The 26622-nt window shown below is 40.0% G+C and overlaps 1 protein-coding gene across 7 annotated transcripts in view; it reads right to left on the bottom strand.

Annotated features, from left to right (window-relative positions):
- The window catches only part of THEM6 (thioesterase superfamily member 6), an 838692-nt gene that overhangs the window by 123911 nt on the left and 688159 nt on the right, over nucleotides 1-26622 (bottom strand). The window contains exon 1 of one of the 7 annotated variants that reach the window (XM_044067378.1): nucleotides 5536-6574. The exons of 5 other annotated variants lie outside the window; for them this stretch is intronic. In XM_044067378.1, the coding sequence (XP_043923313.1) occupies nucleotides 5536-6036 (501 nt within the window). In that variant the 5' untranslated portion in view covers nucleotides 6037-6574. Of the gene's footprint in view, nucleotides 1-5535; nucleotides 6575-16145; nucleotides 16231-26622 lie in introns of those variants that run through there. One more of the 7 variants, XR_006364265.1, reaches the window with a different exon arrangement.

The following is a 26622-nucleotide window of genomic DNA, read 5'->3' as shown; positions in this document are numbered from 1 at the left end:
ATAAGGTGTGCTAAATTTATGGACTTATGCTATTTTGATACATGATCTGGGAAAGTTCTACACAGGGTCAACTTTACACATTGGTGAACTATGCAACCATCAAGGGTGCTCTTTTCAATTTATTTATTTATTTTTTAGAGCAATAAAATACACAATCCGGTTGCTCTAAAAAATAAATAAAATACTGTGCCTTGCCTCATCAAGATCTGCCCGCTCTTCAGCAAGATGGCTTCCCCAAAGGGGAGGTGTTTCACTTGACCATTCAAGTTATATCAAGCAATGCCATGTTAGACTTGACAGTTAAGATGTTACAGAGATGAGGCCTCAAAACATTCAAACTAGTAAAAGCAAAGTGGTGGTATTCTCAGTATTGATCATCTGCATCAATGTGACACTTTTTCTCTGTTAAATAAAACTGTAATGTCCACACTTAATGATCGTATGTATCTTCAGCCTGGGAGCATTTATGGACATTTACAAGAATGGTTCGAGACAGAAAGCAGTGAGGTGAAAATTATTATTTTTCCCTGTGGTGCTGGTAGTAATCAACCAGATATTTTTGCAATATTTACAGTGATTTGTGTGATACTGGCAGTGATCAACGAATTACTTCATGCAAAATTGATAGTGATTTGTGTAGAGCAACCTGGAATACTTTAATGCACGGAATCTTATTTGTATGGACTAGCAAAGCTGAAACTTATTATGTGGCCATCAGATCATGTTGGGTGGGTTTGGGCATACCTGACAACTGCGGGTGATTTGGGCTCACAATACTTTTTGGAGAAAAGGTGGTGATTATACCTAATAAATAATAATAAATTGGAGTTACAGACTTCTTTTGCTTCAGAAAATGTATGTTATTTTAACACTTTCTTATTCTTCCAGTTCCTCATGTTAACAGTAATAATATTTTAAAATGTGTCCCTGATTTTTTAGATTAGCCTTTTATTCTGGCGGTAAGATTTTGAGAGCTATGGGGTTAAGGGGGTCTGTATGAATATAACAAATGCCCTTGTCCTTATTTCAGAAAGGTAAGATGGACTACGTAACTTGATAACTGATATGAACAGACAGAGCAGAATTGCTGGGCTCTGCATGGAGGAATTGATTATGTGCATGCTGTTGTTTGTTTACTATTCTGACTTTGCAGGACTAGTGTGACTTATGCAAAGCAACTTGGAATATTTTAATGTGTGGTAAATGTATGCTTGCAGCACAGGTGAAATGCATTATATGGTCATTCTTTTATCTCAAACCTACCTCTGAACTGTAAATAGATGTGGCTATAACTGCTTGGTGGGCATATCTGGATGAAAGCAATGGACCCTCATGTCACTTTCTCATTTTATAGTCATTTCTTAAAAATAAGTGTGTGTGGGGTGTATCACAAAATACCTAGACCTTCAGAGTTTCTAGGGCAGAGACTGGTGGCCCCCACACAGCAAGGCTGTATAAGTGGAATTTGACACAAGTTTAGTAGCCATTGAAGGTCTGGAAATCATTGATGCATTTTATCCCTTTTTTTTTGCAAAATGGCTATAAACTGAGAGAGTGACTCCACTGTCCTGAGACCCATCTAGTTTAAAATAAACACTGCTTAGAGATGTACACAGAATGTCACTGTAGCTTGTGTGAGGAGCTTGGGATGATATTTAACTTCCCTCATAAACTGCACTGCTCATTTGCACTGTGCACAGTACCCTGTGTGCCTGCAGAGTTTTAGCCTCCTAGCTTTACCACTCTTGGAGAAAATCAAGCTCATAAGGGTACTTCTGTATGTATATAAAGCTGGAAATGCATAGAGAAAGTTAAAAACAGTAAATGGTCATTCTGACAGAAGGAGTTATGCCAAAGCCAGGCTTGCACTGCCCTTTTGCACTGTGCATAGTACTTTCCTCACAAACTTCAAATGGGTACAGACGGGTATTAAGCTTGTAAAGAAACAATGCAATCTCTAAAAATAAGTCGAAAAATATTACTGTAATTATTTTTCCTCACAATCAAACATCAGATGTATACGTAAAGCAGCATTCTGTTTTTGTATGTTTGACAGCAAATATGTTCAATTAGTCTTTTCAGTTTTGTCAGTATGACATGACAGGGGTGCACAATATGTGGCTCTTTTGAAGGTGGGGGATGAGGAGACATACTTTATATACATATGATGGCTGTACCTTGAAATACATGATTACAGCCATTTGTCTATCAATTTTATCCCAATTTAACACCAGATGGGGATATACAGAACGTGACAACCATTTTTAAGGTGGCACAGGGAGACAGGTACTATTTACAAATATGATTTAGTCTTCTCCATTTATTATGGACTGCTATTTGGTTAATTTTGAGCATTAAACCTTGAATACAATTCACTTCTTCCTTGAAATAAAAAAAAGTATGGTTGAATTTCGTTCCTTATGTATGACATTTGTTCAGACTATTATTGACTCAAAAATTTGGAAAAAGTTCTACAATGTACCCCAGAGCATCTATAACCCCCATGGCTTCTGGTGCCAAGCAATGTCTAGACTCCCTATTAGGGTGTAGTCTTGATCAGTTAGGGAGTGCTGAAAGGATTCAGTGAAAACTCACATTCAACAGCAAAACTAAATGTTTCCCTTTCTCGTGAATTTTGTTCAGGACACCACTGGATGAAAAAGGTGAATGCACATCAGAGCATCTAGAACTCCCATGGCTTTTTGGGGCCTTGCTGCCCCCAGAACCCTGGCTTAATGCAGTTACTTCTACCCCGGTTATTACACCGTAATCTTGGTCAGTTACAGTGTGTTGAAAGGATTCAGGAAAAGACAAAGATGAACAGCAAGACTATTTTTTTTTCTTAATCATGATTTTCATTCAGGTCATCACTGGATAAAAAAAAGTTGTTTTAAAAAAACTGTAAAATGCACCTCAAAGCACTTGGCTTTAGACCCCCAACTTAATGCAATTTATTTTTCCCTAGCCCAGTTATTACAGTGCAGTTTTGATAATTTTCGGTGTGTTGAATGGATTCAAAGAAAAACAAAGTTGGAGAGCAAGACTGAAGTTCTTCATTTAATTGTGATTTTGTTCCTGTCATCACTGGATGTAAACCTTGTTTAAAAAACACTAAAATGCACCTCAGAAAATTCATCTAAAACCCCACATGGCTTCTTGGGGCTTTGTGGACCCTAGTTTAATACAATTGTTTTCTAAACAGTTATCAGAGATCTGAATTGCCTACTTAAATTGTGTTGAATGAATAAGTGCTGTAAAAAATAAAGAGCAAGACAAACTGTGAGAAAAATGAAGAAAAAGGTAATGTGGCTGGTGTAGGTAGACCAGGATAGGGGGCAATGGGTGATATGTGTAGGCCAACCCTGATTCTACACTCTAAATGCAAGTATCAGAAAATGACAGCACACATTGTCTCTGCTACCAATCAAGAATGACAATACTGTCAGCCACCAAGTCCTCTTCCAAAAAATCTATTAATAAACATGAGGTACTCTAATCGGCTTTGTATAAGAACATTACCCCACCGCGATTTTTGCGCAGGAATGGGTGTGTCCTGCATGACTGACAGGGCAAGCCAGTGTGAGGTTGCATGCAAAATACGGCTGAGTGACAAGCCATGCAGATTATCCAGTGACCTGTTGAATATTCATTCTGAATAGTCCATCTGTTACAGTTTGTTGTCGTTCTTTTTTTTTTCCCCAAATTTTTATTTTTAATTTTTCGATATACAGAAGACACAATGTTGCCATTCTTGAAATACAGCCATTCCAAGCTAGTGTGTCCTTTAATTAAGAGATGCAAGGACACGTTCAAGTATTAGTGTGACCGAAGGGCAGTATGTACGCAGTACTTTACATCCCCATCCTAATGTACTTTAAATTGCATTTGCTGGGGTCAAGCCCCCCCTGCACCCCTCACTTTTCTTAATGAACAGTAAATAATGGCACATTTTAGTTTTACAGTTTGCATTATTTTGAAATGCATGCTAACATAAAGCTTATAATGCTAACAACTTTCTAAGTTTATAAACGCAGTACTTAAATTCTTTCCCTGTATTTGGTAGTTTGCCTCCCATTCTATTAGGCTTTGCTCAGATTTTGGGCGTTAAAAGATTGAGAGGTATGTGTCAGTGTTAACAATTGGAACTGTACGTTAAACGTTACGGTTCCAGGTTTGTACCTCTCTTATCTTAGTTATCGCAATCCACTCTCCCCCAAAATAAATGCAGTCAGAAATTGCAAATAAAAAAATCACATTTTGAAAAATACATATCTGCAAACCAACATAATGATATGGAAAATTATTTGTCATATAGGGAGTGGCACTGCAAATAAATACTAGATGTCAAACAGCTAAGAAACAGTAATAATTAAAACAATACAAGGAAACAGATCTGTCATGTGTGTTCCTGCACAGAGGACTACAAATAGTTTAGGTGTATGTTGTTATATAGAATAGATAATGCGCACTTGCAGCAGCACGTACATTCAACTGCAGTTTTCCATATTCTATTTGGTGACATTGGGTATTATGTTTATTCACTTGTTGTTGTTGTGCCTTTCGGCTTTTCCTAGTTAGGGGTCGCCACAGTGGAACTCCGGTACGCTAATGATTGGCAGTAGATTTTTACGTGCCGAGTTGCAGGCCCTGATGCACAACCTTCAATGAAGGTACGCCCATTCACGCATGTCTCCACACAGAAGACGCTCTTACTGTGAGGCAACAACGCTATCGCAGCACCACCACCGCAGTATCATGTTTATTCACAGTAAGACTAGCAATTACAGGGAAATGTACAGTAGTGGGCGGGGTTTGGGCAGTCCTTGCTACTGCGCATCTGGTGGAGTAATGTTCTAATACAAAACCCCTCTAATCTTCAATAGTCATGCTTTCTGCAGCCTGATCACTACCTTAAGAAGCAGGCTAAGTGGGAGGCCAGGTTCCACCCCCACACGCACACAAACACTAGGTTTGCCATCTTTTCAAATGCCCAAAGTGGGTCATTTTACATGGAAACGTGACATATTAGAGGACAAACCATACCAAAATCAGTTCAAAGTAAGAAATCATTCAATTTGCGTTGTTTATGCTCCAGACACAAAACGGACCTTACAGACACATGGTACAGGACTCTTATCTATGGACCTATTATCGGAAAACCGAAGAAATACTTTTAATGTCTGAAATCTCCTGATGTTTACCATTTATCATTTTTCGCCGCACGCTGATAACTGCAGTTTGCAGATGCCATTCGGCACCTCACGCATGCATTCCCAGACGCTAACAGCACGATGCCGCATAATTTCTAGCTACTTCAGGGTGGAAATGAAATTAGATAACAGTTCCAAAAATATTACAATATAATGTAATTAAATTAATATATGCAAATGTGTACCTCGATACTAGGACCAACAAACAATCTCGGGGAACTTAACAACTGAACAGCTATAATGCAGCCATACAAGCAAGCTACTCAAATAAAAATTGCATCTGTAAGGTAAAAGCACGTAACTGTTATTGATAAAGGACACCCACCGTTCTCTTACACAGGAATTGCAACACTTTCCCCGGTGTGCTCCTTAATATGTTCTGGCGACACAGCATGACAGCACAAATGAAGCCATCTCTGCAAGACACAAAACGTTGCTCCACGTAAAAAGCCTTTTCGTCCCATGAAATTATTTTTGTTTTGATGTCATACCGTTCAAACAGCTCAAGTGAGCGTCTATACCGGATGGTAGAAGCTCCAAGCACTACACTACCATTCAGACGCCTTAAAGCATGCATGATGCCATTGGCTGCATAAAGAGATACCCTTGCAAAGTCCAATTCCCTCAGATATCGGGCATTATTCATATGACCCATAAAATCAAGGTCATTGAAAAACACTATGCCACCAAGGGACTGTTCTGCCAATATATCTTTCACTTTGGGCTTCATATGTGCTAGAAGCACGACAAGAACAGATCGTATAAAGTACCACACATCAAAAAATGCGAACAGAACGCACAGGCAGGGCAACAGTATCAGCAGCATGTCGACACTTATAAATAAGAAAAGAGCCTACGTTAAACAGTGCCAGACAGTGAACTGCTTTTCTACGTTCTCATCCCTGTCATTTTTTTAATTCTTACTAAGACGAGAATACATGCAGGAAATTGTGCTTCCTGCAATATCAGGCCTTCCCATTAACTGGAATTACACCCTGCCTCCAGTGTTTTGGATTCGGTGTAGTAATATATATGAAAGAGGTGTGGCAGCATTCTTTAGAAAACCAAAAATAAACTGACTATGATAAGCAAGTATAAAAGGCGTCAGCAGCACTGATGTATGCCTATTCAACCGAAGCGTTAACGTTACAGCCGGCATTTAATTACGATTATCTCTAGCTCGTATTGCACCGCATTCTACTCTTGCAAGTTATTAAGCCGGTCAACGAAAAGGCCTGTATCTTGTTCTTTCACTTTCAAAACTACTGGTTGTTAAGCAATGTAAGCGTCATCGGCGTGGGGACGGTGAATACTGTCTACAGATGCATTATTAAGATAAGACACACCACCACCCAACATAGTTTAGTCAGCGGATTGTGTACATATCCGTTACCTTGCAATCGTGTGTTTCATTTGTGATTATGAATAAGCTCTTGAATAGAGGTGTTTACGCCAGTAGACATAGTTGTCTGTTGCTCAGCAACCACTGAAGAGGAGGAGTTGTGTAACTGTGACTGGTGCAATCTTATACGTCTATGTGACAGATGCGCTGTAGTAAGCCTCGCTCATTACCGTAATTCATCTTATCTAACACGCATACACTTTACCGTGACTGTCCTTCTATTGAGTACCCACATCTTCAGTGAGCGCAACATACTCGAAACCGAAGTATAAAAATAGGCTAGCACAGAAGGTCTTTGGCTAACGAAGTTCGTATATGACTGCAAACTAGGAGCCATAATTGAAACTCCTAACGATGTGGACATAGAGTTGCCCCCTGTCCTCTTTCCCTCTTTGGGCAGTTGTGTCCTGCAAAAAACCTAACAAATGGCAAATGTCCTGAGATTTTAAGACAAAATATACTTCTTAACAATTCTTTAATAGTTACATAAAGCAGTTGTTTTGTATCTAGAATGCATAAATATTGTATGAAAATAGCATAAGGAACTTGCATGTTACAAAAATAAGCCTTTATTTTGGCAAAAAAGTGAAGCTCTGCCATTTGCACTGACTGTGGGTATGTTTTGTCCTGCAAAATCTCACATTTCTACAAAAAAATGTCCCACTTTGAGCATTTGAAAAGGTGGCAACCCTATGGACATCCTACAAAAGGGCCTCACTGAGAGAGACGCCTGGTGTCAAAGCCATGGCTTCAAGCTCAATGCCAAAAAGTGCATTGTCATCCCCTTTGGTAAAAACTCTGTACCCATGAGCTACCACATAGGTGATAGTATACTTAACACCGAAAGTGTGAAAAGAAACCTTGGGACACAGGTGGACAGTAGTCTCTCCTTTGATAATCACATCACCACAGTAGTCAGGAAATCCTTCTATGTGGCACACCTCATCACAAAAGGTTTCTCATCCAGGAAAAAAGAGGTCATCATTTCCCTCTACCCGTCACTCATTAGACCCATTATAGAGTACCCTTTTGGTATGTACCTCACAAGACATCTACAACAACTGGAAAGGCTGCAGAAATACCTCACAAAGAGGATTACCGGCCTCAAATAGATCAACTACGCAGACCGTCTCAAAAAACTCCAGCTTTACTTTGTCGGATATCGCATACTCAGAGGCGATCTCTGCCTAACATACAAAGCTATGTCAAACCTAGAGCTGTTGGACATGCTCCACTTAAAGAAATCCCAATCCCTCCAAGCTACATGCTCTTGGGACCTAAACCTTGTCACCACAATAAACAGAAGGGATAGATTCCTGTCCCAGAGACTTCCCACACTCTGGAACAAACTACCTATCTATATCAAACAAAGCTCCTCATTAGCACTCTTCAAGAAAAATCTTGATAATTGCATGGGAAATAGGAAATTCACCCCAGGGATCACCTCTGTGGCTCTGCTCGACAGGGGCACAGGAAAATAATTTTCTTGGGTGGCGATATCCAGGGTACCTTTTTGGCTAGGCTTGTATAAGCCCTAGGGCTGATAGCCTAGTACCTACCTATGAACCTATGAACCTATGACATAAATAATTTCATAATTCATCTGTAAAGATGCATGTAAGAGAGCCTGTGCACCTTTAACCTCTAATAATTTCCTATGCCTTAAGACAGCAAACAAAATTAGTGAATGGGCGACCTCTACATCCCACTTTGATTGGAGAAAGTATAGCTGTGTAAAATCTTACCGTAATGGTAGATGTCCTTGCCTTCACCGCTGCAGTATTCATTAGGTATGGGATTCCCTGTCGTGGAAGCCCGACATCCAGCGAGTCAACCAAAGCCTTCCCCTGCTTTAAGGTATGCTGAACATCAGCCAAATGCTCATCATATAGGGTAGGGCATACAGGTGATGTTCAGGCATACCTTCCTCAGAACTGATTGCCCCAGTAGGAACACCAGTCCAAGGAAAACCAAATAGACCCTGCACATTCAGGAAGGAAAATGACTAGGGATGGGAATACCACAGCGGTGAAGGCAAGGACATGTACCATTATGGTAAGATTTTATACAACTGTACTATGTCCTTACATTCACTGTTGCAGTATTCATTACATATGGGAAAGTGTCACAGCTCAAGAAGAAACTTGGGAGGAGTAAGCAGTAGTACAGCCCTCTAAGAAGCTATGAAGAATGTTGTTGTCTTTCAGCTTTTCCCGGTTAGGGGTCGGCACAGCAGAGCTCTGGTCCGCTAATGATTGGCAGTAGATTTTCATGAACACCGAGGTGCCAGCTTGATGTTCAACCTTCAACGAATGCACGCCCATTTACGCATGTCTTTTGAACGCCCACCCAACCATGGGGAGGACATGCAGATTAGCAAAACCAGTTCTAGCTCTGGAGATACCATCCAACTTTTAGTGTTTGGTAAAAGTATGCACAGAAGTCCAGGTAGCTGCTTCAAGAACAGAATTAGTGTTTACGCCCTTGAAAAATAGACCAGAAGATGCCACAGCTCTAGTAGAATGAGCATTTACAGAAAAAGGAAGGGTTTTGCCATGAAAAGTGTAACAAAAAGAAACGACCTTTAAAATCCATTTAGAAATAGTCTGCTTGGAAACAGCCAATCCTAAAGACCTAGGATGAAAGGAAACAAATCAACTGATCAGATTTTCTGATAGCTTTGGTCTTATCCAAATACAACCTGAGCTGTCTATGCACATCCAAAGTATGCAACACCCTCTCACTGTCAGATTGCAGAGAGGGAAAAAAGTAGGCAAATTAATAGGCTGATTAAGTGACAACTCATTAACCACCTTAGGCATAAGAGAAGGATTAGTACGTAAGGACACACTGTCCTCATGGAATATCAAAAAAGGCAGACAAGCCATATGGGCTTGCAAATCAGACACTCGTCTGACAGAAGTAAGAGCTAACAAAAGAACTTTCTTCCAAGAACAATATTGCAAGGAACCAGAAACAGCTAGCTCAAAAGGAAGCTGAGTCAATTTCTCCAGAACAAAATTAAGATCTCAGGGAGGAGGAAGAGGCTTCCTGGGAGGCCTAATATTAAGGACACTTTTAAAAAATTGTTTAGCCTCAAATCTATAAGCTAAAGGAGGCGTTAAAGGCAGACAAGGAGAAAGTGCTGATAAGTGGGCCTTAATAGAAGAATAGACCAAACCAGCATTGAGCAGCTCACACAAATAAGAGAGAACCAAAGGAACATCCACAGTAAGTGGATCCAGGTTACGAGAGAGACACCAAATAGAAAACCTCTTCGATTTGGATAAGTAGGATTTCCTAGTAGTGAGTTTCCTGGCCTCCTGCAGGACCTGCAGCACAACCTCAGAAAAAGGTATCTATTAGGAATCAAAACCCTATCACCCACAGTGTCAGTTGAAGCGTGGACAAGTAGGGATGGATAAGAGATCCCTTGTCTAGTGTGAGTAGATCCGCCCTGTGACTGCATACCTCTCAACTGTACAGATTTTCACAGAATGTCCAGATTATTGCCTTATATTTTTGGTCCATTTTTCATAAAATTGTGGCTTTCTGGCAAATTAGTGGCAAATCATTAAAGACTGAAGTTAGAAAATAATGATACACATTTGAGTTTTAGACTTCATATACTTCAGAAAATTCATGCTAATGCAAAACCTGCTATTCTATCAACTTTCTAAGTCTATAAGAATAATATTTCAAAACTGGCCCTATTTGTACCACTTTTTTATGGCTTTGTCCAGATTTCTTACTCTAAGGGATTGAGAGGTATGCCTGTGAGGTAACTTGTGATGATTGCCCTTGGCTAGATGCAAAGGTAGAGGGAACCAGTGCTGTCATGGGCAAAAGGGAGTCACCAACAAGATTTTGGGAGCATCCTGTTGAATCTTGAACAGGACTTTCAAAATGAGAGGAAGGGGAGGGAATGCATAAAGAAACACCCCTTCCAAAAATGAGAGGGAGTCCACCATCCACAACAGAGGACCTGGACTCTGGCACAAAACAGAGGAAGTTGATTGTTCAGAGGGAAGGCAAATAGATCTACTTGAGGAGTACCCCCCTGGTGAGCAATGTCCAGAAATACATCCCTGTGAAGCATTCATTTGTGGGATTGAGTGAAAGACCTGTTCAGAGTGTCTGCCACAATGTTCTGATCTGAAAGAATATAAACTGCCTGAAGAGTCACTTGATACTTGGCAGCCAAATCCCATACCAGAAGTGCCAGCAGGCAAAGAAGGTAAGATCCTGATCCCCCGTTTGTTGATATACCATATAACTGTGATACTGTCTGTGAATACCTTGAGAGGCCCCAGAGAGAAAAAAAGAGGATGAAAAGCCTGAAGAGCCAGCATAAAAGCTCTCACCTCTTTGACATTGATGTGCTCCTTCTGATGAGGCAACCACACTCCCTGTACCTTCAGGGAGCCAAAAGTTGCTCCCCTTCCCACATCTGAAGCATCTGTGAACAGATCCTGAGAGGGAAGAGGGGGTGAAATGGCAGCCCTGGATTCAGAGACAACTGCTGAATCCACCAGAGACATTCCTTCTTGAGACAAGGAAGAAGATGAATTGAAAAGTCTAGAGGATGCAGATGTTGAAGCCACACCGGCTTTAAAAACCACTGGAACTTTCTCATGTGGAGTTCGGCCAGAGGGAGCATCAGAATGATGAAAGCCATAAAACCCAGAGGTCTCAGAAACTCCCTGGCTGTAATGGAGGCCAGGGGAATAAGAGTATGAAAGTAAACAATGAGAATTAAGGCCTTTGGGGGAGACAGGGATGCCAGCATTGGCATCGTCTGAATCCTGCAACCCAGAAAGACATGATCCTGAGAAGGAGTCAGAGAAGAATTTTTGAAGTTTATTGTGAACCCCAGGCTCTGAAGAAAAGAAATGGTAAAATGAAGATTCTGCAAAAGGATCTCTGGAGAGGGTGCCTGAATCAGCAGGTCATCCAAGTAAGGAAATATTTGGATCCCTTGAAGCCTGCAAAAATCAGTCACAGGAGCAAGGCATTTGATGAACACCCCTGGGGTAGTAAAAAGGCCAAAGGGCAAAGCACAGAACTGAAAATGCCAGGAAGCAACAGAGAAACACAAAAACTTCCCGAAAGGAGGATGGATCAGAATATGGAGATAAGTATCCTTGAGATCCAGACACCAGAAAGACCTGAGGGCACAAGAGAGGAAACAGAGTTTGAAGGGGCAACATCAGAAAGGAAGGCACCTTCAGAAAGGTGTTTCGATTAGAGAGGTCTAGAATCGGTCTTCAAGTACCCTCTTTTCTGTGCACTAGAAATATCCTTAAATGAAACTCCTTCCCCCTTTGGGACACAGGCACCTCTTGAATAGTATTCTGAGACAAGCGATTTTGAAGAACCTCTGGGGAAAAAGGAAGTTGTTCCTGAGGAGGTTGAGGAATGCCAATAAAAGGAGAACAAGATATCCACACCATGAAGCACCCCTAATGAATGACTGACAGAACCCAAGAATACTGGGTGATGAGAAGCCAAATATGAAGAGAAAGAGAAAGGTGATGAGAAAGAGTAATGTTGCTCAGAACAGGTGGATAGTCAGACAGCATCTGGTTTGTCAGGAAAGGAAGGGTTTTGAATCCCTGTGGTCTGAGTGGCCTTAGTAGGAGGAGCCTGTTTACCACCCTTTTTATCTTTAGCAGGAGGGAGAGATTGCCTACGACCAAAGGCTGGCTTAGAAGGGTAGTTTGTCTGAAAGTTAGGCACAGGAGAAACATACACATGTTTAAGGTCCTGTAAGGCCACCCCCTTGTTCTGAAGAAACTTAAACCGACAGCCATTTCCCCAAACAAATGTTTATTATCCAGAGAAGCATACATCAACTTTGCCTTAATATAATCAGGTAGAGGTTGAAGCCTAAGCCAAGAATACATCCTCATTACTGAATCAAAAGCAGCAGCCCTAGAAGAGGCATCTGCTGCATCATAACTACATCTGATAGAATGACAAACTACTTGAGAAGAAGTCCCTAGCAAGGAAAGAGCAGAAGATTTACTCTCAGAGTCAGGAAGATCAGAAGACAAGCCTGAGAAAGAAGAGCCAACACATGCCTAGATATATGGGTCTGATGATTAATTGTCCTAAAAGCTAGGTAGCCGAAGTATAAACCTTCTTACCCAGTCTGTCCATGGTTCTACTGTCCTTGTCAGAAGGCAGTAACTTGTATGAAGGAAGCAATTGAGATGGCTTATCAAAGGCTACAGACACCATAGAGGGGCCAGCAGCAGGACATTTAAACAAAAAGAAACTATCCTCAGGCACCCCTATAAAACCTATCAGGCTTCTTGGAAGTAGGAGGCAAGGAATCAGGCACTTTAGAGGCATTGGAAAAAAACATCAAGTAAAGCAGCCAAAACAGGAGAAATAGCTGCAGGTTTAGGAGATTCCATCTGCAATTACTCCATCATCCTAGAGATTGTGTCTCCAAAGAAAATTTCCTCAGAAGGCATATCTGGACAATTAGATTCCTCCTCCTCTGACCCATAGTTTGAAGAAGAAGGAATCTGGGCAGAATAAGTAAGGGATTCTTCATCAGAATCCAACTCTTCCTCAGAAGAATTCAGTTCCCTGGGTCTTTTAAGTGGAGAAGAGGACCAAGGAGGAGCAGGAACCAAAACCCCTTGAGGAGGCCTAACTGACAGTAAAGCATTACATGCCCTCTAAGGAAAGGCCTGACACTCACTTTGTGGATCCATAGGACCAGAAGAAACATGTCTAGTTTTCTGTTTCTTTTTTAAGGTAACATCCACCCTAGAAAACTGAGAAGGATCTGACATGGGACAGCATTCAGCAACTTTAGTAGGAACTTCTTCCCTAATAAGAATCTGCAGAACCCCCTTGACCACTCAGAAACAACCAACTGTGGTTCCCCCTGAATGTCCAAAACAGATGCCTGCAAAGCCTCATCAGACATGCTGCCCACCAGATCCTCTCTGGTCTCCAACCTGGACATGGCAGAGAAATTCAACAACACAGCCAGGTGAGCCTCTGGGTTTATAACAACTTCAGGAGAAACACCCAGCAGAGACTGGACAGCAGAAGATTCCGATCTTACCTTTTTTATCTTCTTCTTCCCTGACTGTTGTCCTTTGGGCCAGGAAGTTCCTTCCATTGTATCTTTAACAAAAAGTTTAAGAAGCTGGTTTTCAAGATACAATGAAAGGGAGGAAAGCCTACTACAAAGATTTTGTGGGATGAACGCTTGACAAATCAAACAAGACATATGGTCATGAGATGCTCATAGGCAAAAAAGGCACTTATCATGGCAGTCCTTATGGGGAATCTGTCTCCCACACTGGCATTTACCTTTCTAGATGGCATTAACCTTAAACAGCATAACAAATTCAAGAAAAAGAACAAAACCCCAACTGGGTACTTATCTGCAACAGTGAGGACTTCAGCAAAAGGAAATAAATCAGAAAAATGCAATAAAAATGGCAGAAAAAGGGCATAGGCAAACAGACCAATGGTTTGATGCAGCGTTTAGATTGGCAGCAAAGACGTTCTGATGATGGTACACCTGAACATCACCTTTATGCCCTAGACTACATGAGGAACGTTTGGCTGATGTTCAATGTACCTTAAAACAATAGTAGGCTTTGGTAGCCTGGCAGAACATCGGGCTTCTACTGCAGGGAATCCCATAAGTAATGAATACTGCAGTGATGAATGTAAGTGTCGCTCGTCTTGTGTATTTAAATAAGATGATGAGGCTGGTTGTTCATTTAAGTAGTTTATTACACAGGATAGATCACTGGAACATCAAACTTAAATGAACTAACAGGGGCACAGGAAAATAATTTTCTTGGGTGGCGAAAGCCAAGGTACCTTTTTGGCTAGGCTATACAGGCCCTAGGGCCAGTAGCCTAGTACCTACCTATGAACCTATGAACTGACTGACTACTACACACATACATGCTTTCACTCTGGCTGATCTCTCAAAATGGCGCTCTCGCTTGCATGTGCTCAGTACTTATATGCACGTGCTCACTGACTGGAATGGCTCTTAAAGGTACAACTAAAACTCTGATTTACATCCTCCCTCTTTGACTATTCCGTCCAGCAATGAAAAGATGACAACTGGATAAGCATACAAATTATAGATATATACTAACATTAACAATCATGTCCAGGTTGCCATGTATTTGGGATTAGTTCTTGAGACGTGACCTGGCCTCGTAATGTAATAATTAGAACTGGGATTAGCAATAGAGACAGTCACTGGGGGAATGTTCTTCTTGAGGATTTTCAGGGATAGTTTCATGAACAGGAACAGATGATGAAATGTTCTTTGGAACAGGAACATTGGACAAATTACTCTGAGAATTAGAGTCTGTTACAAGCAAAATGTTGCAACACTGGCTCAGACATGGGTAGTAAATGTTTCTGATTCCGCCTAAATTTCATGCCTTGTGACTCGATGTACAATCTCGGTTCTTCACACAAATGTTTCACATGTCCTAGTCGGTCAAATCCTTTCACTGTCTGTATTCTCACTATCTCTCCATCTTTTAATGGATTCAGAGGCTTGCTTGTTTTATCATAATAGGACTTTTGGGACAAATGCTTCTTTAGGAGTTGAGCTTTGATTGTTTTGTTGTTTTTAGAACCTGGAACCAACAAATTCTTACTGACTGGCAGTGTGGTTCTGGCTTGTCTCGACATTAAACTCTGGGCAGGTGAACCAAGAAGATTGTTACAAGTGATGTTTCTGAGATTAAGCAGATTAAGATAAATATCAGTACTGTTACATTTAGACTTTTCCAACAGCTGTTTTGCACTTTGAACTGTATGTTCAGCCTGTTAGTCCTGTTAGCGAGTAATTCTGAATACCCACAATCAGTTTGATTGTGGGTATTCAGGACTACTAGTAACATGAACAAAGTCCCACATTTCTGTAAATCTTTTAAACTGATGACTTGTAAACTGTGCACCATTGTCAAAAACGACTTTGTGTGTACTACCATGAACAGAAAAATGTCTCTTCAACTTTGTAATGACAGTACTGGACATCAGGTTAGGAAGTAGGTCAATCTTAAACTAATCTGAATAAGAGTCTACTAACACCACGTAATGTTGACCATTCCATTAAAAAATATCTATAGCTACTATCGACCAAGGTAGTTCAGGAATCTGGCGAAGTTGAAGTAGTTCATTTTGTTGATGCTGTTTATTACTATTGCAAACAGAACAAGCTGAGCATTCTTTCTCAATATCTTTTGACAAAGAAAGTCAAAATACTAGTCCTCTCACCATTCTTTGGGTAGAATCAGTTCCTGGGTGGCCATGGTGCAAGATTTTAATATAATTTTGTTGCAAGGATTTTGGAACAATCACCTTTGGACCTTTCATGACGATACCATCTTCCATCAAAATCTGTAAGGAAAATACTGCTGCACATCTGGTGGTAAACAAGATTGCTTTGACGGCCATCCTCGACTGATAAAGTGGTTGAGCTTCTGAAAAACTGGATCGGAAGCTGTGTGAGTTCTAAGCTCATTAAGACATGTGGAAGAAAAATCTCTCACTTCCATGACTTCAAAATCAGATTTCTCATTGTCATGCTGGGCAATCTGGGTAAAGTATCTGCAAGATAAAGAAGATTGACTTATGTGTAAACCAAGTGAAAATTGTACTTCTACAATTTTTACATCATGCATTGCAATCTCACAGTTGCTGTGTGCATAAGCTTTTTGAAAATAGTGCCCAAAGGTTGGTGGTCTGTCTCAATTTGAATAGGCTGGCAATAAATATAATCATGGCACTTTGAATATGCAAACAAGATTGCCAAGAGCTGTTTATCTGAGCATACTGCATCTCGGTCTGGGTTAAAGTTCTGGATGCATAGGCTACTGGTCTGCCCTCTTAATGAATGACTGCACCAAGACCAAATTTTGAGGCATCACAGGAAAACGCTACAGGTTTGTGAACAACATAATATCTTAAAGGGGGTGGACTGACAATTCTCTGTTTCAGGACATCAAATGATCTTTGGTGTTGTTCTGACCAGGACCAAGTTACATTTTTGTGTCTCAGCTCTCTTAGCAGTGCTGAAAGGTCACTCAAATCTGGAATAAACTTGCCCAAATAGTTGACAATGCCAAGAAAACCTTGTAATGAAGTTACATTGTCTGGAGCTGGCATCTCAAGAATTTGCTTGAAAGGATCTGGTCATAAGCCTGAACTGGTAAACAAATGGCTCATATAAGTAACCTCTCTTAGCCTAAACTTGCATTTCTGAAGATTTAACTTAAGATTCACTTCAAGAGCACGTTCTAGAACTTTCCTGAGGTTTCTATCATGTTCAACTTCACCATTACCTCCTACAAGAATATCATCTACTATTATACCACATGGATAGCCAGAAAAAAGTTGCTCCATCGCACGTTGAAAGACTTCACTGGCAGAATTTATCCCAAATGGCATTCTCAAAAATGTCTACCTTCCAAATTGTGTACTGACAGTGGTCAGCAATGAAGATTTTTGGTCAAACAAAATTTGCCAAAATGAACTTTTTGCATCTAAGACAGAAAATAAAACAGTAGCATTTGGTATAAGAGCAGCAACTTCTTTGACTGTACACATTGGATGATGATGCCATTTTAGTGCTTTGTTCAAATCTCTTGGATAAATACATATTCTAATATCATCTGAGCTTTTCTTATGAGTTGCCACCATGGAGGATACTCATTCAATTGGTTCTTTTACTGGACAGATTATTCCTAGATGCACTATTCTGTCTAGCTCAGTTTTGACTATGCCTTACAAGGCTACTGGAACTTTCTGTGCTGGTCCGGTAACTGTCTAACTTCATGAAGTACACAACTGGAAGTTTGCCTAACTCATCTTCAAAAAGATCAGCATAGTCAGAAAAAATAGTTTGTGCAAAATTTTCGTTATTACACGTGCTTACATTGTGGATTTCTGCATTAAATGAAAGCAGTCCCATTTTCAAGCTGTCTTTGAGGCCTAACAATGACTGCACGTTCCTCTTGACTACGTAAAATTGCATGTCATAGCTGTTCCCAGCACAGTAACATGAAAGGACTACTGAGCCTTCGGTTTGAATTTCTTCATCAACATAAGCAACAAGTTTCGCACACTTTGCCTGATCAAGCTTATCACTTCTGCTGACATAATGTTGCACTTTGAATTAGTATCATCTTTGAGCTCTACAGTTCTTCCATTAATCAGAACAGTACAAAATGTTTCATTCTTTGCCCACAAATCTATTACATTGAGTGTTACACCAAGCACTGACACACCATCAACATAAAAAGTAGGGTTGCAGCTTTCTTGTTGATCAACTTGCCTTTTTAAATGCTCTCTTTTAATAAAATAATGTGTCCATTTTGATTTACAGAACCTTTTGAAATTATTCCACTTTTTACATGTATGACACGGCTGACCTAAAACTATGCTCTTCTCTTTTTTGGGCTCATGGCTACCGCCACAACTACGACAGTTGACTATGAGGCTTGCCACACGTTTTGATGACTCACCCCTCTGCTTCACTGAGCACGCTCTGGATTTTACTGGAGCTGCTCTGGAATTTGCTTGAAAGGCTCAGGGTTTTGCTGAAGCAACCATACCTTTTGACCTGTATCTTTTAACCTCATGCTGCATACTATCAACATTAGCACTGGAAGGCACTGCAAGCATGCTTTTCACATTTGTAAGCATATTTGTGTGCTTTTCTGTGAACTCATATATCTGACAAATCTCTATGACCTTATTCAAAGTTAAATCCATGTCTCAAAGCAAAATCTTTCTCACTGCATCATCTTTAATACCACACACAAGCCTGTCTTTTATCATCTCATCTCTTAAATCACCATACCTGCACATTTTTACCTTGTTTCTCAAGTCAATTATATATGCTGCAAAAGTTTCACCAGCCTTTTGCTCTCTTGTGTAAAATATGTGCATTTCCATTGTAATATTCATTTGAGGGGTTATACATTTCTCTAAATTTACGTTTTAAGCACTCAGGGTCTTCCTGCATTTCAACCAGTACCACAATATGGTAGTCTTCCCCTTACCTTGCATACACAGCTGGGGCAAACACAAATGAACACTCCCTTTCAGTGGCTTCTGAACCAGCTAAATTAAGCAGAATAAATGCCTTTGTATGTGCTTCCTTGTCAAAAAAAGTAGCCTGAATGAAAATATTATACTCTTGCTCAAACACTCTGTATTTTTCAGCAACATTATTATCAAATACAAGTAAACCAGGTCTGCAAAATCATTCTGTCTTGCCAGCAAATTGCACTTTTAATTACAGTATGTATAAATGCACAAATATACCAGTTACTAAAAAAATATTTAACTGCACAACAGTCTCTTTGAAATGACTGTATTTTGCAAAATAACTGTACTGTAATACTGCACAAACTTGCAAACATTTTGCACACCTTGGATATCTCGAACAGCTTTAGTTAATATGAAAAAGAAGCACATAGCCAAAAAATATGGTAATTTTCCCTTTTTTATAAATTTTATGTGATTCAGAAGTCATTTCAAACACTTTTGTAAGCATTTTGAGTATTTTTATATATCGTAATTTCAAACATTTTGTTTAATTAGAAAGTTGTTTTGAACATTTTGAATACTTCATTTTATATTTGTTGAGTCAAAAATCATTTAAATGAATTTTAGTACCTGGATTTGTCATTCTGACCTGTTTGCAAGTCGTTTGAGCAGGGATGATTCACTCCTGTATATTCCTCCAACTGTAGCTGCATGCCTCATGGTCTTGAAGAGGAAGTTTTGCTTCAGACCCCTTTCTGGCACCAAGTCATTTTAAACATGCCACTTCTGACACCATGTCACTCATCCTGTGTATTCAAATAAGATAATGAGGCTAGGTGTTCATTTAAGTAGTTTGTTACACCCAAACATATCAGGATGGATGACTGGAACATCAAACTTAAACTAACTGACTGACTAGTACACACATATATGCTTTCACTCTGGCTTGTCACTCAAAATGGCACTCTTTCTTGTATGTGCTCAATACTTATATGCACATGCAGACTGACTGGAATGGCTCTTAAAGGAGAACTGCACCCACAGTCTCAAAAAACATGTTTATTTCATCATGGTTTGGTGTTTCAATTTTAACACCACTCTGGGACTATTTACGTTTTTAAATATTTTTATACATAATTTCTGAGTCTGATCACATGGGGTCTGGCATCTTGAAGTAATTCTGATTGTTTAGTCTGCCTCTGGGTAACCCACAATGCAGTGCTTGTCTGCAAAAAAATACATCACACATGCTTCTTTCTTCCTAAAGCTCCTGTCACTGCATTGATTTTACATGCATACACCGCTGTCTTTCAGTCTGTTAGTTTTAGGTAACATTTCATGCCGTTCAATGACTGCTTAAAACACAAACAGTGCAAATTCCACAGAACAGAATTTCAAAGTGCTTTTTACTGCTGCTTCATTTTAGAATGGCTAAATTGCAGTCTTTTGTGAAGCCTGGATTATACTACATTGATTCATCTCCCATCCCCCTTCACTCCTAACTTCTCTAGCTGTCAAAGAGCTAGGGATAATTGGAGTTGTTACCTGCTGTGATTAACAGCTCACAGCAGGAGACTTGACTCATGTACGGTTTCCTTGTTCTAGCCTTTAATTTCTGTATGGGTAGGGGAAGGACCAGGGAGCTGTGACATCACAGCATGGGTGGGTTTTTAGGACTGCTGTGGTGATGTCAGTTTGGAGAGAGAATTGGCCAGAAAACTACCTGTATTCATTGGCCTTGATGACACCAATGAATTGGAGAGTGCAGCAATCTTTTCCAAGGCGGGATAAAAGTTTTTTGAAAGAGAAATACCACAGTACAGTCAGGTACTGTTCTAGCAGAGAAAAACAGTTGATTTAAAATATTTTAAATGCTATACTGTTGTTTATTCATAGCAGGGACAATAAATAGAGAGAAAAAGGACAGAGAAGTTGAGCATTTAATAATGGAATCCCATTGTTGTCCTTTAAAGGTACAACACACACTTTGATCTACAGTACGAACATCAAACGTTCTCCATCAGGGTGTTAAAAGTACAGGAAATGCCCACTGAAAAACGAGTCTGAGCTTGAATTGTAAGAAAGATAATGGCCTGTGCCATATGTTTACACTGCTAAGGAGCACTTTTGTAGCGAGTGTAAAATTAAAAAAAAAAAAAAGAAAAGTGTGTGCTTTTCATACCTCTCAACCTCTTAGGGCAAGAAATCTGGACAAAGCCATCAATAATGTAAGAACTCAAAAAACAGGGACACTTTTTAAATATTGCTCTTACAAACTTAGAAAATTGATAAAACAACATTTTTTTATTACCATGAATTTTTCTGAACGGTAAATGTCTGTCATTATTTTCTGACTACAGCCCTCAATAATTTGCCAGAAAACCACACTTTTATGAGAAACAGACCCAAAATTTGAGGCAAAAATCTGGTCATTCTGTGAAAATCTGTACAGTTGAGAGGTGTTTGTGTGTGAGTGTATGAAACTGATAGTGAGATTAATAGAGCCATTATTTTGCACTCACTAAGCAGCACTTTTTTGATGTTTAGCGACTGTAAAATTAATAGAAACATTTAAAAAAGATATATATGTGGTTACGTGTGTTCATGGTTTTGTCTGTGTGTGTCAGTGTATATGTGCTTGCATGGAGGTTGTCAGATACTTTTTTAAAGTTCCACCCGTTTACCTCAAAAACAACAAAATTTATATCACAGCCAGCCCAGCTATGATAAACACACCAAAATGACCTCACACATAATCATGTGATTTCAGAGCTCGGATTCTTCAAGAATTCAATAATAAGTAAGTGAGTTAGCTAGCTCCTATGTAAATCATTCATATTTCACACCAGAACACGTTACACATCTGCAGTGCTGATTTGCAATTACATTACAAGAATTTAATAACAATTTTATGCAGACCAAATTGCAGTGACAAAAATCAGAAACTAGCCAAAAAAAAAAAACACAACCTGTAACTGCTCAAAATTTCCTGCAACCAACTTTCAAAAGCAGCCCAATTGGGAGAGAAAACCATGGAACTGGCAACACTGTTTGCATGCATGAAAGTCAAAGTGTGTTTGTGTGAGAGACAGCCTAAGATCAATCGAGAGCAATGGCAGCAACAGTTAAGGGGTATACATACCTCTCAAGCTCTTAGCTCAAGAAATGTGGCTAAAGTCTAAAATAAAGGGGGACAAAAAGCCTCAAAACTAGAAACATACCTCTCAAGAGTACCTCATTATAAGGAACATTCCTTGTTTAGAGTCTTAAAAGCATTCATGTTTCTCGAAGTTCCACATTGAAAGGATCTGACTGTAACGCATTCAGTATTAGCACATTTTTAAACTGTTATCCATGTTAAATAGAGCTTAATCATACTAATTCATTAAAATAACTATTATATAATTAAAAATATATTTCAAATATTATTTGAGCTTCCTAAATGAAGTTGATAGTAAGTTATTAATAATTGTTCTACATTTTGTAGTTTTCCTCATTTTGGAGATGGAAGGTTGAGAACTATGCTAGGAATATGTCGAAAGATTTTACTCTTCTAACATATTCTGGAAGAATCACACCAAGTTCTTGTAAGCAAGTAAAATAGCTTTATTTTACATGCATGGAGACCTGCTACATGATAGTAATATGCCAGCAGTCTGTCTACTTGTACTTTAAGTTCTCCTTATATAGACCCTCCTGCACGTACATACACGTAGCACAGAGGACTTTCATTAAAATTGATAGTTTGATTACTTGTTTTTACCAGCCAGTACCACAGTTATTCTTGCACCATTAACTTTCTTATCAGTAGTTTAAGATTAACTTCTGCATTCCTCAGTGATCAACATTTTCCAGAACATTTCAGTTTGCACGCAGTGAACATTTTTCTGCTTAACCCTTTAAATACAGAATACAAAATATGTTGACTTCAGTATTTTTCCACATTTCCCCCCTTACAACATTTTGTATACTGTTTATTTTACACAATCCCAGATACGTTGTATACCTTCTCATAATCAGAGAAATATGCTTTTGTAGCATTGGCAGAGATAACCTTCGATATTATCATTTTGATACATGGTATGCAACAGCAGCCAAGCAGCAAAAATATGATTGCACCAACACATACAGCAATTAAAATGTTCATCAACACAGAACCCCAGTTTCCAAACAGATTTTGGAAAAAGTCAGTCAAGGGGTTTGGACCAGGTTTAGTCAGTTCAGAAACTTGTTGAATTATTTCAAGATGGCTCTGAATCGCGTGCTCGTTATCAGGAATGAACGAGCAGCACTCCTCGTGTATCAGAGCGCAAGTACCTCCTTTCGCCGCTAGGATAAATCGAGCGCCATACGGTTCTGCAACACTACTGTTCTCATCGCCGTTAATTCGTCCATCACCAATTCTAGCGCTGAAAATGTCGCATTACTCAGAGTCTCTAACAGTTTTGACAGTTTTCTCAGTTCCCAGATGGATTTTACTGTCCCATATGCTGGCAAAATACCAGCCCAAGCAATTACATCATCGCCTAGGTCCATATGTGAGAGTCCTTTGCTGCTGACGTGTGCCAAGTCATGGTGATAAATCCATGACGCATCAATGTTACCAACGGGATTAATAGGTTTATTAAGAGAACGTGCATTTCATATTTTACCTTGAGGCAACGCATTTGCGTGCCTGATAGCTGGTATCAGATATCCCAAAAAACAACTTCCTGACCAGCCATATGGTAACCATTTATATGCTTTCCTACCACAAATAAAATAACAATCATTAGTTTTGATGGTAATATTGGTTGCAAATTCATAACTCCCATTTGGCTTTAGCCCCTTAAATAACAGGCCATATACATACAGCATTTTTTCAACAAAACTAATATCATTTACATTGATGTCTTTTTTTATAGCTCCAAACTTGGTCTCACACTGCCCTTCTAGGGTACAATTATGAACTATTGTCAAATTACATTGGCTCAGCCCCACCTTAACTTTCCCAATCTTTTGAAAACACACTGTTCCGTTTTGGCGCCCCAGAAGAGGCAGCGCCACCTTGTCTCTCAGTGGTACTTCTGTGGTTTCAAACAACAAACTATTCCAAGTATCATTTATTCCCAGAGGGCTGTCCCTAACATTAAGCCACTGTGTACAGTAGGTATTGCAGTACATACCCAACAATTTGAGACATTCATTGAGGATGCATATGCATATTTAATCGCTTGATATGTATTAAAGTATGGATGCCAGCTGGTGTGTTTGTCTCTTTTTGAATGGCTAGCTTCATTAAAAGACAGAAATGTCCAAAACAGAAATATTACAATCACAATAGTTATAAACAATAAAACATTGCAATAGAACCATTTTCTCTTATTCTCATTATTGTCCTTTATGATTGCTGCTGTCTGTTTGTTCCTCAGGGGAACTCAAGTCTTTATTTAACTGAAAATGTTTTATGACTTTGCAGTGCGTTAGGTGGATCCATGAGGACCTTTCTTTAATCCGAACTGCTGTTGGAGTTGCGATTAGCACCTGGTAGGGGCCCTCCCATTTGGGGGATGCCCAATTCTTGCGTTTTATTATTTTGATCCAGACCCACTCGCCGGGTCTGATTTCCGTGATCTTGTCGTCTCTTGAACCTGAAAAACAATCATTCGTTAAACAGCTGTTAGTATTGGTCAGCATTTTCCTCATGTACTCAGCTATCTCCTCACCCCTCACGTTCCGCAGGCAACAAGTTTTGCCACTGCGGGACGTAATAAGGTCTCCCATACAACAACTCAAATGGGGTGACTCCTTTTGAGGTGGGAGTTGTGCGCATGGAAAGGAGGGCTAGAGGTAGACAGGTAATCCAAGACTGAAGTGTCTTGGCCATGAGTTTTCTCAACTTGCCTTTTAGAATGCCGTTATGGCGTTCCACCAACCCTGCTGACTGTGGGTGGTAGGCACAATGGTGTTTCAATTCAATTTGGAAAACTGTAGACAGTTTCTGTATGATCTGATTGACAAAATGCGTGCCGTTGTCAGAGTAGATGCGTGTAGGAAGTCCAAAGTGCGGGACGATGTGATTGACCAAAATTTTAGCCACTGATTGAGCATCCGGATGTGTCACCGGAAAAGCCTCAACCCACTTAGTAAATGCATCTACTATTACTAACACAAACTTCTTTAGTTGTGCGGGTCAATTCGATGAAGTCCATACATATTGTATGAAAAGGATAGGGGTGTTGGAAATGATGCCGGAGCAACTCTGACCCTCCCGTGGTATTTAGCACATACTATGCAGGATAGACAAAAACGTTTTGCATATGCAATGAAACCCTTGGTCCAAAAGGTAAGGTGGATAAGTCTAACCATAGCTGCAGGGCCCAGATGGGAAGGGCCATGCACAACTAGTGCTGCATACCTAAAAAGATTAGTAGGCAAAACATATTTATTATCCGGTCTCACATAGATTCCTTTGTTCTGCCTAACACCATACCTAGTCCAGCGTTGTTTTTCCTGTACTGTGCTAAGTTCCTGCATGACTTGTAAGGTTTGCAAGTCAAATTTATCTGTTGGTTGTAATTCTGTAGGTGTGGTTTCAAGTGAAAAGGTACTGGACATAGCTGCCTCTTTGGCTGCTTTGTCTGCTAGGGCATTACCAAGTGATACCGGGTCCTTAGCACGGGTATGAGCAGCGCATTTACAGATGGCCAAACCCCGTGGCCGTTGGACGGCTTGTAGTAATTCAAGGATTAGGTCTTTGTGCATAATGTCTTTCCCCGAGGTTGTAACCATCCCCCTATTTTTCCATTGCTGAGCAAACACATGCACCGTAGAAGGCATATTGACTATCCGTATAGATAGTGACATTTCTGTCCTCTGAAAGGAGACATGCCCTTGTCACAGCAATCAGTTCCGCTGCTTGAGCGGATAAGTTCCCGGGGAGTGGTCTTGCCTCTATTATCTGAGTTGCAGTAGTAACTGCATACCCTACCTGCGTGGTGCCTGTTTCTGTTTTGCGTGCTGACCCATCTACAAACAGTGTCCAGTCTGCATGTAGTAAGGGTTGATCTTTAAGATCCGGTCTTGGTAGAACTTTAGAATGTATGAGATCTAAGCATACATGCGGAATACCGTCTTCAGCAACAGGTAGCAATGTCGCTGGATTTAAGGTAGTGCATCTCTCAATTGTCATGTGTGGCTGCGATAACAGCGTAGTCATACAAGATAAATGTCTGCTAGGTGACAGAAATGTTAACTTGTCCTGCAGAAGGATGACTGCTACAGAGTGCGGGACTTTTAACGTAAGATCATGGAACAATACCAACGTGGCAGACGCTTGTACCGCCAAAGCGGCTGCAATTACTGCTTGCACACAGTGTGGTAATGCTCGTGCTACTGAGTCTAATTTGCTAGAGTAAAATGCCAATGGTCTTAACTTATCTCCATACATTTGCATTAAAACAGATGTCATAAATCCCTGCTTGCAATCTACAGTCTGTATAAAGGTCTTACTGTAATCTGGAAACCCCAATGTTGCTGACCCAGCTATCAGTTGCTTGATCCTAGTAAATGCCTGTACTGCCTTGTCTGTCCAGTGCAGCAAATCTTTTGCCGCCATCGGTATTGCAAAAATTAAGTCTGATAGCGGGTGCACTTCTTCGGCGTAGTTGGGAATCCAACTACGACAGAAATTCGTAATGCCTAAAAAGGACATCATTTCTTTTTTTGTAGTGGGCATGGGGGCTTGTAAAATAGCATTCTTTCTGCTGTCATCTAATCGCCTGCCCTTCCCACAGATAGTATAACCCAGGTAACGTACTTCTAATTTACAAAATTGTAACTTAGACTTATTTACCTTATGTCCTTCGTGTGCCAGAAAGTGTAGTAGTCGAATAGTCTCGGACTTACAGAGTTCTTCCGTAGTCGCGGCCAGGAGGATATCATCCACGTACAGCAGTAGGTGGCACC

Source organism: Protopterus annectens, chromosome 3.part1 (assembly GCF_019279795.1).
Source record: "Protopterus annectens isolate FY-2018-M chromosome 3.part1, PAN1.0, whole genome shotgun sequence".
Lineage (NCBI taxonomy): Eukaryota > Metazoa > Chordata > Ceratodontiformes > Protopteridae > Protopterus > Protopterus annectens.
The sequence above is the reverse complement of the archived record's forward strand: the minus strand, read 5'-3'. Positions and strand labels throughout refer to the sequence as shown.